At 38.4% G+C, this 14,624-nt stretch overlaps 1 protein-coding gene across 3 annotated transcripts in view; it reads right to left on the reverse strand.

The window, feature by feature from the left end:
- Window positions 1-1,550: 1,550 nt before the first annotated feature.
- Window positions 1,551-14,624, reverse strand: part of CRYZ (crystallin zeta) — a 23,043-nt gene continuing 9,969 nt past the window's right edge. For all 3 annotated transcript variants that reach the window (XM_014453532.2, XM_006086090.3, XM_014453533.2), the window contains exons 4-9: window positions 12,805-12,968; window positions 8,920-8,971; window positions 4,141-4,290; window positions 3,032-3,133; window positions 2,839-2,934; window positions 1,551-2,429 (exon numbers count right to left, since the gene is read on the reverse strand). In XM_014453532.2, the coding sequence (XP_014309018.1) occupies window positions 2,265-2,429; window positions 2,839-2,934; window positions 3,032-3,133; window positions 4,141-4,290; window positions 8,920-8,971; window positions 12,805-12,968 (729 nt within the window). In that variant the 3' untranslated portion in view covers window positions 1,551-2,264. The remainder of the gene's footprint in view (window positions 2,430-2,838; window positions 2,935-3,031; window positions 3,134-4,140; window positions 4,291-8,919; window positions 8,972-12,804; window positions 12,969-14,624) is intronic.

Consider the following 14,624-nt stretch of genomic DNA (forward strand, 5'->3'; position numbering starts at 1 on the left):
AACACATTATATGATTCTAAGGTCAAAGCAAATAGGAACAGAAATTCAGATGGTTGAGACATGACATAATCCTTATAGATTCTGCTGGTTATTCTCCACTTTGCATCAGGGACAGCACTAGTCCCTGAGGCTGCAGGCACCAACAGTGCAGTAAATATGTTGGCTGAAAACTGGGACTAGAATAGAACTAGAACTACAAGGTGATTCATACAGGGAACATGTCCAATGCTACAAAATCATGAATGTGGTGGTTAATACAGAGAGTTTGGCTAGTAACTGAAGTGTATCAAAGGATTGTGAAGTGTGAAGTGAGCAGTATGCTTCAGCTCATTCTATAGATGAGGGGTAATTATTCTGTAAAAGGCAGATTTAGAAAAGGACAGAGGAAGATGGAGAAGAGTCACTTCAAGATCTGAAACTGCTGGTCATTGTGATCCTTGTAGTCCAGAGGATCCACAGGGTTGTAGGCGAGTTTCCAGGTGCCTGTGGGTCCTTGCCTTCTAAGCTGCCCACAGGGCTGTAGCCGTCATAGCTTTGGCCTGACAGGAAGGGGGAGACTGGGCCAGGAGGGTCCCAAAGAAGGGCCGAAAGGAGCTGAGAGCCAGGCCCTCCAACTGGGGCACCAAAAAGATTCTCACTTTTACAGAATAATGACTCCATCTTTTTGTATGGGAAGGAATCTTTCATTTTAGGATGTATATAAACATACTAGTTTCTAGAATCATGATATTGTTTTGTTTTTACTCCTCACCTAAGGATATGTTTTTGTTTTAATTGATTTTGGAGAGAGAGGAGGAGAGGGAGAGGGAGGGAGGGGGGAGAGAGAAAGACAGAGAGAGAGAGAGAGAGAGAGAGAGAGAGAGAGAGAGAGAGAGAGATTAATTGATTATCTCCCATACATGCCCAGACCGGGAATTGAACCTGCAATCTAGGTATGTGCCCTGACTAGAATTGAACCTGAAACATTTTGGTGTATGGGACAATACTCCAATCAACTGAGCCACCCTGCCAGGGCAACATTGGCTTTTTAACACTTTTTCAAACATGTTATTTCACAGGGTGCTAATTTATAAAAGAAATAGTGAATGAACTTGAAAAATGCTAATATCAAAACACTTCAGCCATGGCACATACAGCCAGAAGCCAATGACAGCCTTCAATTATAGAAGTTAGCAGGGCTTTCTGTTCACTATTAAAGCAGAATTCCATGTTCAGACTAGAAACATGACTGTCATTCAACAGAACAAATCAGGTCAAGAGGACCAACCACATAATGCTACAGCAGATAAGAGGCTGTGTTCACAGGAAGAAAAAACAAGACAGAATTAGCAACCAAACCTCATTTCCTTGGACATAATGTTGATGGCAAGATTTCTAAGCAATCACTTCTTTAGTTTAGATAAAGACTTCACAGCACAGAACACTGTTAGAACGGGACCATTAGGAGCTATGTAAAAGTGAAGTAAGGCAAGTAAAATATACAAACACAGTTTTTAATTTCCCAGAATCATTGCAGGTTACCATGTTATGAAAACAAAAGCAGATCATTCTTAATGTGTCAAATTTATTTATTTATTTTTTAAAAATATGACCCCCATCACACAAATATATAATTCTAAATCTAATTTGAAAGCAAGTCAGTCAAGAAGTATCTATCTGGAGACTATGCACCTAGGATCATATTACACCAAAAAAAGGCTGCTGTCCCAGAATGTACAGACCACTGGTAATCAACCATGAGCATAGTGAATGTTCTAGTATTTTGGTAAATATTAGAAATTTAACAAATATTGTTTATCTGGCCCTTCCAAGCAGCTTGTAGATCCAGATAAGATTAGCTTGGGCAAGGGGTCTTGTTTAGTCCCAAAAATCTGCAGAGTCCAATACAGGTCTGGGCTAATCAGAGATGAAAGAAACTTTCTAAGGAGAAGTAGGCTTGGAAATCAAGCAGTCCTATTTCCAATTAGCACATTTTAATCAAAGGTATGAAACTAATGATCAGGTAACAGGAATATCTACAATGCACCCCAATGTCAATGACCACACATTCTACTTCCTACTATGACTGCTTGATTACAGCATAAAGAATATTGTCAGCTACAACATAAACTGTGCTCCAATGCCCAGGATCTCTAAAGACAAATCTTGTTTTTTTAATATAAGAAACTCACTGAATTAAATGAATGCCAATTAAAGCAAAGATAGTGTAAGTAAAACTGGGATAAGAGACCTCTAATTACATAGGAAATACATGAAGAAATTAATTATGACATGAGAAGAATCATTTTTCCAGTAGCCCCGCTACTATGGATGATGTTTTCATGAGCCTGGACCGCCTTCTCCAATGGATACTGAGAACCTATTACAGGTTTCAACCAACCAACTTCCATTCCAGCTTGAAGAGCTGCTGCAAACTGCTGAAATTCTTCCTAAAGTGAAAGAAAAAGGTTTTTGCTTTTTTTTGGTAGAGGAACATATGAGTTGATTTTCAGAAGCATTAAATATTTTCAGAATCTAAAAAAGCATAGTTCTTACAAATGTGTGGCTTTTGTCAACTTATCCAGAATTACAGAAAAGGAGTCCTCTATATTTGTTTGAGACAGTATCAGATTACAAAGTACTTACTGTTCTGAAGTGATTACGAATTGTATCTTCTTTTTCTCTCAAAAGTGTCCTGACTTGGAAAATATATGATATTGTCACCCTCGTTATCTTCTGGTGACTAAGCCTTAATGCACACATATAGTCAAATAACTAAGTTTAACATCTACTTACACTTTCAGCCTGCCTGATTAGGCAAATTTAAGTTACCAAAATCACAATGACTTCTTTTCCTACCTTAGTTGATGAATACAGAGCAACTCCAATTATACTGGTTTCCTTTGCCATGGTGTCCCGGGGGTTTATTTCAATAGGACCTCTGCTGCCAACAATCTATTATGAAGAACAACATGCTACAGTTAAAGATTACTGCAACACAGTGTTAAATTATGATAAAACTTCAAAGTGGTAAAAAAAGAGAAACACTTACTATTACTCGTCCTCCATATGATAGAAGATTCAAATCATTACTAAGATTTACGTTAGCTAACATTTCAAGAATAATATCAATTCCTTTTTCGCCAACAGATTTCTATATAATATAAAAGAATGCAAAATAAGTTAAGAAAGCAAGTAAAAAAAAAATCTATAAGAAAGTTATAATTGTCCCGGGTATTACAGAAATGTGTTTTGAATGATATAAGCTACAAGATCTCATGGTCCTAAAATTAGACTACTGCAAAACAAAAATATCTTCTTAAAATAACTGGCTGTTTTTCAACTTTGTAAATACTCTTGGAAATTGATACCAGGAGTGAATACTCCATTGATTGTAGGTTTCCTAGACATATAACAAAGGAGTGCCTTTACTCAGTTTTGTGGCAAGTTGATTTAGTGGTAATAAACTCTCACTCATCCTTTCCTTAGTTTGTAATGACCTAGTTTACATAGTAATCAGTAACTAGAAAATTCTAATTCTTTCTCAACATGAGCAAGTACTTTGAGGGTTAGCAAAGTAATCAGTGTTTAGTAAATTGCTACTAGAGCACAAATGGAGAACTTCAGAATCTGCTTGAATTCTATTGTAGCCACAGAACATATGCAACAACTCACTAAATGCTACCTCACTGCTTTGGAGGAAGTAGTGATTAGTCCTCCAAATTTTGGAGTCCAAAGCATCCGGTTAACAAATAAATGTTCTTCCCTAGGCTAGACAGATCCAGTTTGTAATCTTAGGATACTTCACCTTCCATGAAAAATTTATACCAATAGAAATTATATTAATAACACCTAACAGATGCAAATATAGAGCTGTGGATTTACTTAAACTGTGACTGGCATTAAATTTTGATAGCTGGAAGACTTGAGAGGCAAAATTTTATTTGGCAAACATAAACAAGACAGAAATAAGAGTGAAAGTTTAAAAATTAGACATCTCTGCTTTTTAAATGAAAACATTAAAACACACATAGGCAAAAAAACATATAGGCATTGAAAAAAGAGGCAAACAACTTTAAGAGAGTGGTTAAAAAGAACTTATAAAAATGTGTCTCTCAAGAAACAAAATTTTACTTTTATAAAACTGTAGAACAATTTTACCTTAATTTTATCAATATAATTAACCTCTCTGTGATTAAACACTTCATGGGCTCCATTTCGCAAAACGATGTTTTTTCCTTCTTCGGTACCAGCTGTGCCCAAAACCTTTAAGCCATAAGCTCGAGCAATTTGGCATGCTGCTAGTCCTACCTGAAAAACAAAATACAACCCAATAGTTTTATTTATTTTTTTAAGGGGAGGTTGTACATTTTTTATTTGTCAATTACAGCTGACATCAGTATTATTTTATATTGGTTTCAGGTGTACAGCCTAATGGTGAGACATATATGACAATTTATGAAGTGATCCTCCAATAAGTCTAGAACGCACCTGGCACCATACATAGTTATTACAGTATACTGTATTATTGACTGTATTCCCTATACTTTACATCCACAAGACTATTTTGTAAATACCAATTTTTACTTCTTAATCCCTTTAGCTTTTTTGTCCAGCCTCCCAACCCCTCCCATCTGGCAACCATCAGTTTGTCCTCTTAACCCAGTATTTTTAGATTCTTTGCATCCTTGCAAACATTTGTTAAGTATAGATAATGAACTCAACGTTCTTCTAAGTCCTATTCTATTATTAAGGAAGTTCAAGTTTAAATGAGGAAATAAGGACAATAGGTAGCTTTTATTGAGCATTTATGAAATGCCAGGTTCCACACTAAATAATATATATGTATCACTCTGCTTCATCCTCACAAGAAGCCTATGATACAGATTGATTATTATCCTTAGTCTATAGATAAGAAAACTGAAATTATAAAATGTAAGTAACTTGCCCAGGTCACAGAGATGGAAACAAGAGCTGGATCAAATCAGACTGCAAAGCTTGAGTTTTTAACCAATGCATCAAAATGTTTACTTAGTTTTGTGCAAAGGTACAGGGTTTAGAGATGATCAAAATATGTTCACAGACTTCATACTTTAATTATACATATAAAAATACTCTATAATAAATGTTAGGCCTCTACCATTTAAGTGGAAGAGACAGATACATGGGCAAATTAATTTATTCATCTATATGATAAACACTTATTGAGCGTTTACTATGTGCGTGGCATGGTACTTGACCCAAGAAACTTACATTCTAAAGAAGGGGGAAGATGATAAACACATAAACAAATACATGAACAATGTAAATTCAGAAAATAAAAAGTATGAAAAAAATAAAACAGCCTACTGGGTTAGAAAGAGATAGGGAGAGGAGGCAGTTCAGTCGTTAGGAAAAGCTGCTGTGAAGAGATGAGGCCTGAATGAAGTGAGGGACAAGCCACGTGTGACGATCTGGGAAGCCAAGCGGAGAATGCTGCAGGCAGAATGGTCAGGGCTGACTTGGTGGAGTGGGAATGAGCGTGGGGTGCTCAAAAGAAAGAGAGACAATGTGGCCTGAGGGGCACATGGGAGAGAGTGGAAGAGGCCAGAGGGGCACGGAGAGGCCGAGGCACACACGGCCTTGGGGGTGAAGGTTGGGATTATATTAAAGAACCATGCAGAGCTACCAGAGAGCTTAAATTGGGTGTGATTCGATTTAGGCCTTAAAAAGAACACTCAAATTACGTAATAGGAAAAAAGAAGGTTTCGGGGAAATAAGAGTAGGAAGACCAGTTAGCAGCTGATAGAGTGGTCAAGATAAGAGGTGAAGCTGGCTTGGACTAAAGTGGCCACACTGGAAAGAATAACAAGTTCAGATACAATTTAGAGGTAACCTGAAGGGCCTTTCTCATAGATTGTGGGATGGAGGAAGAAGAAAAATCAAGGATGTCTCCTAGGTCTTAGGCCAGATTAACTGGGTAGATTAAGGGAGTAAGGAAGATTAGAGAGGATCAAGTTTGTGAAAGCATCAATAAATCACTTTGAACATTCTGAATTGCTCACCTAACTGGTGACATTCAGTAATCAGCTCAATATGGGTATGGACTCAAAAGAGTTTAGAGCTGGAAATAATAAACCTGAGATTTATCAGTTTACAAATGGTATTTAAAGCCATAGGATTAGATGAAATCATTAGATCGCCACAAAAAAAAATGTGCTTAGGATAAAGAAGAAATAAACATATACAGATATAAGCAATTATTCAAATTACAGTACTAGGCCATATGTGTTTAATTACATGCTAAATGAATGGTACAGATAAGTGTCACAAACATTTACAGCAGCATTTCTCAAACTTGGCACTATTGACATTTTGGGCCACATAATTCTTCCCTGTGGGGCTATCCTGTGCATTGAAGGATGTTTAGCATAATGTCTGTCTGCTACCAACCAGATGCCAGAACCCTCTACCCAGATACAACAACCAAAAATGTCCCCAGACACTGCCAAATGTCCCTGAAAGAGGGGAGGGATGATGCAACATCACCCTTTATTGATAACAACTGGCTTAGAGGAAGGCAAAATCATTATGGATTGGGCATGATAGAAAACAAACGAAATGATTATGGAACCTAATAAAAGTTGTCACAGCATCACAAACTAGCAGGCCTGAGATAGACCTGTCAGGCATGCAGGCATGATAAGCCTGAACTCGGTTGGGTTACGACAGGAATTTGTTTGATTGAACCAAAACAAACATATGAAACTCACTGTCTGAGTGAGACAGACATTCAATTCCATGAAGTGAACTATGGGATTATTAGCATGATCAATTTTTACTATTTGAGTTTTTAATTTTCAATTAAAAACTTCAGTTAAAAAAGGCCTTTAATAAAACCACATTTTAACCTAGGATTTAATGTAACTGTTTCTCCTTAGCCTCTAACTACTTTAAAGGGCACTCAATTGCTATCTTAAAGGCACTGCTTATTCTATTCTTGTCAACAATTATGCTAGCCATACTCCCTCAGTAGATTATACAGCATTATGTGTCTACCCTTTTCTTCTATTTACTATGCTGACATTATAATAGGGCACTTCCCACCAAAATATCTGGATAATAGCTGTGCTCATAAGTTCCACATCAGTTTAAATACACAACATAATCCCAAAGGAATTTGAATTAAATGAGGACAGAAAGTACAAACAGAAGCAAGAAAAGCCCTGTGCTGCTTCCCTCTAACAGGGCAGGGGGATCAGAAGCGCTTCACACACCAGGTCGCCGGCCGATCCCTGCCAGCCAAGGATGAACAAACTCAGCCAGCACAGAGAACAGCGTGGATTTTGCCTTAAAAAAAATCATGGTGAAGCGACTGGGCTTTTTACAAGAGGGTAAAGGGAATAAAAGAGATTTTCTCTCCCCTTCCTATTAAAATTTCTCCCTTCTCTACAGAGTATAAGGTGCGCTCTCTGAAAGCCAAAGTGATTTAAATAAATGTATGTTTGACAGAGCCTTTCATTATTTAGGGTTGAATTTAATTTAACCCCAAAATAGCCTCTTCGGTGAAGCTAACCAATGAGAGCTCTTGACAAGATATATTTGTCATGTTTTCTCAAGCCCCATAAGGAGAATCTTGGTGTTTTTTAGCAAACAGTCTGATCTGTGAAATCCTTCAGAATTGATCTATTTGAGGTACACACAGGATGCTGGGTGTGAAACCTTGCAATTCATCTATCTAAAGTAACAGAGACACAATGGACTGAATTGTCTGCATTACCTGGCCACCTTCAAAGGTAAATTCACATTTTCAGGACGCCACTCATTATTCTGGAGACAATGTACCATTTAATAGGTTACTTCTTTCAAACTCCTGTGCAGAATACCTAGTGCTCTGACAGGGTTAAGCAGCTTCCCAAGGTGAGCCTTCAAGCCCTAGCCAGTGATGGCGAAACTATGACACGTGTGTCAGAGGTGACACGCGAACTCATTTTTTTGGTTGATTTTTCTTTGTTAAATGGCATTTAAACATATAAAATAAATATCAAAAATATAAATCTTTATTTTACTATGGTTGCAAATATCAAAAAATTTCTATATGTGACACGGCACCAGAGTTAAGTTAGGGTTTTTCAAAATGCTGACACAACGAGCTCAAAAGGTTCACCATCACTGCGTCCCTTTCTGTTAAAACTGCAAAATCCTGTTTCTAAAATTTCTAAACCTCTACTTGCAGGATAGAGGTTGCATGGATTTCTTGTTCAGTTCCGACCTCAGAGCTCTAACTTTTCCTTTAAGCTCCTCAAAGACAGATTGACAGCAGGTTTCTTGAAGTGGTTTCTGACAGCCCTGCGTTCGGTGACTTCACTAAAGGGCTTATTTCATACATTCTGAGTCCCCATTTCCTGCACCACCACTAGCATTTTAAGCCACGGGTTGTGGTGTTAAGGACACAGCTGTATACTTTGCGTGGTGAATGTCATCAAAGCGCAGCAGGCAGGCCGCCGAAGAGAGACAGAAAGGACAAAGAGTTTAGTGTGGCTTTGCAGTGCTGTCTGGGGCAACATATGTAAAACTTTAATGAGCCTTAGTTCCTTATCTAAGGGAATAAGGAATTAGTATTCATCTTAAAGAACTGTTTACAATTCTACATAAGCATTCTTATTACATATGCCACTTGAAGGCAAAAACAAAGCCAGTTTATCTTGGTTCACACTCAACACAGGTGAAAAACCTAATAGATATATTTTCAATGGGGTAATCTGGTGAATTTATTAACCAAGAAATGATAAACTAATGACAAGGAATCACCTTCAGAAGACAAAACTTATAGAAGCGTTACCACATAAAGGAAAAAAGCACCCCTGACTATATTTATAAATTTGGTTTTTAAAATGGACTTAGATGTGCAACCCAAAAACAAAAGCTCATTTAAAAATAAACTTAAAGAAAAATACTTACTCCTCCACTAGCCCCATGAACCAGAACACTCTCTCCAGCTTTCCCACGGGCTCTACAAAAGAAAGCACAGGTTCATCACCTCACCTTAAAGCTAATTAAGCTCAGGTACTTCCAATTATTCTCAAGGAACTCCTACCCTCAGTCCAGCTACCACTTACCCAGAGAGGAAACTCATTGTGAGACATTCTCCAGGCTCCAGAGGATCAAACAATGACTCTTCAGAGCCACAGATAAGAGAAAACCTCAGTTCATTTATTCATGCAACACCCGTTTATGGGAGTCAATGTGTGCCAGGCCCCGTGCTGGATGCGGGATCACCTCATGGTGCTATGCTGAGAGGCTGCAGTCCTTGGAGGCATGCTAGTGAAACTGCTGAAGCTAGAGGAACTGGAGTTTCTCCTTGATTCCCACAGGAAACATCCCAAATCAGGTGCATTATAGCCAGGCACAGAGCACTGCCCAAGTAAACACAGTGGCTATTTAAGAAAACACGTTTACTTTCCCATGCCTTCAAACATCAGGTTGCACCAGCCTTTAAGCCCTCATTTCAGGAAGCAATGTTAAGCAATGTCAGCAATGATAAGACCATAATAAGTACAATAAATCTTGTCACAAAGGTTCCCATGTCACCCCTAAAATGTCCAGATCCTCTGAACTCGCTGTGTTTTACTTCTGGTTCACATCACTACTTTTCTAATATACTGAAAACAAGGAATGCGCAGCAAGACAGAGAGGGGATCCTTTATTATTCCAGATGGACAAGTGCTAGTATCACAGCTGTGGTTGGTCCAGATCTGGCTCTGAGAGGATCTCTTGCTTCCTAGAACAATACGGGGTGGCCACAGTCATTATGTTCAGTCTGGGAGTGAGAACACGGTAACCTGGAGTCCTGCTCAAGGCTGTGTGCCCACAGCTGACAAATGGCAATTATGAGCAGTAAATGAAGCTTTCTCCAACCCTCTTGTGGGAGATGAGGGAATTGGGAGTAGTGAATTAAACTGAGGGTTTCACATGATAAACTACAATAACTATTACTAAAACACTTCAACATTTTAAAAATTAAAATTCAAATGTAAGGGAATAGGATTACTAATGTTATACTATGGGATATGAAATACTTCCCAATGAATTTAAAAATTCTTAACCCCTCAAACACAATGAGCACATTCTCTTAAATCCCTGGACCTGTGGTGGGTGGAAAAAGAGCAGGCTAACGCTCTCCGAGATCCCCAATGCCATGATCCTTCTACGCTGGTGTGGAGTCACTGTGAGGGTTATTTATGTGTCAGCTTGGCTGGGCCAGGGTGCCAGCTTTAGGTCAAACATTGTTCTGAATGTTTCTTTCAAGGTGTTTTTTGGATAAGAGCAAAATTTAAATCAGTAGACTGTGAGTAAAGCAGATTGCCTTCCATAAAATTGATGGGCTCATCTAATCAGTTGAAGGCATTAATAGAGCAAAAGACTGACTTCTCCCAAAGCAAGAAGGAACTCTGCCAGCAGATTGCTTTTGGGCTTAACTGAACTCTTTCCTGAGTCTCCAGCCTGCTGGTCTACCCCATCAGATTTTTTTTTTTCTTTTTTAGACTTATCAAGTCTCCACAATCATGTGAGCCAATTCCTTAAAACCTCTCTCTCTCTCTTCACCCTATATAATAAAAGGCTAATATGCAAATCAACCAAACCGTAGAATGACCGGTCTCTATGACGCACACTGACCACCAGGCATCAGACACTCAATGCAGGAGCTGCCCCCTGGTGGTCAGTGCGCTCCTACAGGGGGAGCTCTGTTCAGCCAGAAGCCAGGCTCATGGCTGGCGAGTGCAGTGGTAGTGGCGGGGAGCCTCTCCTGCCTCCGTAGTAGCGCTAAGGATGTCCATCAGTCAGACATCCTCCGACGGCTCCCAGACTGCAAGAGGGTTCAGGCCAGGCTGAGGGACCCCCGCCCCTGCCCCCTGAGTGCAAGAATTTCGTGCACCAGGCCTCTAAAATTTTATATATATATATGTGTATATATATATATATGTGTATATATATATATATATACATATATATATGTATATCAACCCAATCAGCTTCTGTTTCACACTCTACTAAAAACAATCTGACTAAAGTTACCAATGGCCTCTTAATTGCTAAGCCCAACTGCTATTTTCCAAATACACCTCGCTGCTGCTTCCCTCCTTAGAAGCAAAATCAACTACTACCCCTAACACTATCAACCCTGAATTAGTGCTTACTCTGTGCCAGGCTCTATACTAAGAAGTATGCATTACTTCATTTAATTCTTGCCACATGCCTATGAGAAAGGTGCTATTAGTTTTTCAAATCAGTAAACTGAAGCTGAACAGGAAAGTAACGTGACCAAGGTCATATAGCTAGTAGTGGGTAAAGATAGAACTCCAACCCAGGTCTTCCTTTTTTCAAAGCCCACGAGCTTAACAAATGTTTAATGGACACCATGGCTTCTGGACTCCCTTTGTCTAAGAATAACTCCTTTTGGTTCTCTTGGGACTCTGTCTCGTACCTCCCGACTATACCCTTAAATGTTGATATTCACTAAGGTTCCATTCTCACTCCACTGTTCTTCTCACTCCCTGAGGGATTTCAATCACTTTCATCTTGTCAGCTCTCACCCACATGCTGATATCCCCAAATGTACACCTCCAGCCTTCAAGCTTCCGACTCTTTCATCCAACAGCCTGCTGAACTTCTCCATTAGGATGTCTGTCTTAGTTTTAGGTCCAAAACTGAACTCAGCTTCCCTTTGAAACTTTTTCCTCTTTTTTTTTTTTTTTTTTTTGGTCACAGTTAAACATTACTCAAGCTAGAAAGCTAGAAGTATTCTTAAGCTCTTCCTTTATCTCATTCTCCACATGCAGTCAACCAAATATTCCCAATTTTACCTCTAAAATTTACCTTTTCTCTTCACCTCTTCCTCCATGACCCTTGCTCTGGCCTAGAAGATACTCCAATAAGACCCTCCCATCTCCTTATCTTTTCCTATGGTCAAATCCATCCTCCATACAGCTGATAAGTGATACCAATAATACAAAAAGATGACAATATCAGTCTCCTGAATAAAACATTTCATGAACCCTCAATCCCTTACTAAACAATGTGTGAGCTTTATAATCTAGCTTTTACAATCTGAAACCTACAGATGTGGTGATGACAGCTAACATTTATTGAGAGATTACTTATTCTTTCCCAGTCTTTGCCTTAAAATCTTCTATCCAACAAAACCACATTGCTATAGCTCTCCCCAGATACCATGTTTTCTCACACACCAACTATCCCATTGTCTAGAATGCCCTCTCCCTTCCCAGCTCCTTCACCAGGCTAATTCCCTCTGATCTTTTTCAGATACCCAGGGGATTTGATTAAAATAGAGATTCTCAGGCCTCAGCTATGGAAATTGACCAGTGGGTCTAGGGTACAGCCCTATACTGTACTTTTAAACTGCAGTTTAAACGTTTTCATGGTTGCATAATCAGATTTTTGAACCATGGCTTTAAAATAATCCAAGCCTTATACCTTGCCAGGAAGACCTATCTCATCACCATAGGCACATCCCTTGCGATCTCATAAATCCCTATGCACATCTCCATCATGTACTTTTGACTACAGTATATAACTGTTATTCCTCTTATGTCTACCTCCCTTACTAGACTGTGAGCATCTCGAACACAAAGACAGTGTTTGCTCTTCTTATCCCCAGTAATTAGAACAATCTCCTGAGTTAGCAGTTTCCATTTCATAAAAGCTTAATGGTAACTAAATGGTACCCCAAAACGATAAACAGATGATAAGAAGGAAAGCAATTAATACTGCCCTCCTTTGTTGTTGCTGTGTTGTTGGTGGTTGTATAGTTGGCAGTGTGAGTACCTGTGGAGCAGAGCTCGGTACGCAGTGAAATATGGAACACCGAGGGCAGCTCCTTGCTGAAAGTCCAGTTTTTCCGGCAGTGCGTACACAGTGTCATCAGCCGCAACAGCAAACTCTGCATAGCCCCCCGAGATCGTGCCGGCAGTGAAAACTCTGTCACCTTTCTGGGGAAGCAATAAATCAATACACGCATCAGGGATTAAAAATGATATCGAAATGGGTACAATCTCTTTTTTAATGATTCCTTCAAACTTTTTTTTTTCAATTACAGTATAATAAAATATAATATTAGTGTACAACATAGGGATTAAACATTTATGTTACTTATGAAGTGAACATCCTGAGCTACAACCCTTTTTAATGCAACTTTATAACAAGAAATAAGTATCTATATATTGTTTTCTACATCTTAGGGTCTCCTAAAAATCATTTTAAAATACTGAATATTTAAAAATATTTTATTAATGGGAATCAGTGAGAAGAAAAAATTATGAGAAAAAATTATGAAAAAAAATAAGAAGAAAGTGAACCTCCAGAATGGTATAATGATGATAATGACAATTAACCTTTATTGAGAGTGTACTGTGCTAGGTACTGTATTAAGTGTCTTATGACTATTATCAAATTTGATCTTTGCAACAGCTTAAGGGGTATTTTTATTATTTCCACTTTAGATTAATCCTACTATGTAGATAAGGAAATTGAGGGAAATAGTTCAGTAATTTGCTCAGACTAAAGAGTTAGTAAATGGCAGTTAATAAAACAATTTTTGCCCAAAATACTACGGAGAAGAAACAAATAAAAAGTAAGGTTTCTTCCACACACCAACTACCTGTGCTAAATCCTTTCCATAGATTTCTTCACCCCTGCATTTCCTCCATTTTTCATGTTTGTAACAAAAAGCAGGCCACTATGCCTGGATGCTGACAGAGGATGAGCCGGGACAGGCTTCTTCACTTGCCACAGCCCCAGGAACAGCAAACTCTCAATAAATGTCCCTGTGGCCCTTACTATTGGAGAGCAGATGCACCGGAGGTGAGATAAGGCACTGGGTAAGATCATAGGCCTGCCCAGACTGACCTGCACACTAGGGAATGAGACTGCCCTAACTTCTCTTTTTGAAAAAAAAAAAAAAGTTAATGTTCCCTGGAATAAGCAAAACATTAAATCAGTAATTCTCAATATACTTCAATTCGTCCTTTAATTAAGATCTGAAAAGGTAACAGCAATATGCAGTGGGGTATAAACAAGCAAGACTCAAAAGGCACCTAGGAGTCAAAGACAAGCATTGCTGCTTAGCAGTGTTACCTGTAAATGGTCCAGTATGACTAGGTTAAGAGTAATCTTGTTTTTACAGCTTAAAAACATGTTGCGTTAATTTTAACATAATTCAAACATTTACTAAGAATCCACTATATAGAAAGCAGTACTTCAATTTCTGCAAAAGATCTTAGCAGCAAGAAACTCTCTTTAATCTCAAACATCTTACACTCTAGGAAGAGAGAAAAATAAATAGCATGGAAATAATTACAAAGTAAGGTAAACATGCTGAGCCATCAAAGACAGAGACAAGAAAAAGAAAGGAATTATTTCTAAGATGAGAGAATCAAGCATACCTTTATTGAGAAGTTAATATTTGAAGTAGTTCTTGAAGAATAGGAAAATAATTGAAAACTAGAATTGGGAAGAGTCATTATGGGTGAAGGAAACAAAGTAAAGGAACAGTGGCAGGAAAAATAAAGCCAGTGTTCATTCCCAATGGATAAGTAGTCTAATGTGTGGACTGCAATAGTTAGATAAAAAGAAATAAAAGCTGGAGT

Source organism: Myotis lucifugus, unplaced genomic scaffold, assembly GCF_000147115.1.
Source record: "Myotis lucifugus unplaced genomic scaffold, Myoluc2.0 scaffold_25, whole genome shotgun sequence".
Taxonomy (NCBI): Eukaryota; Metazoa; Chordata; class Mammalia; order Chiroptera; family Vespertilionidae; genus Myotis; species Myotis lucifugus.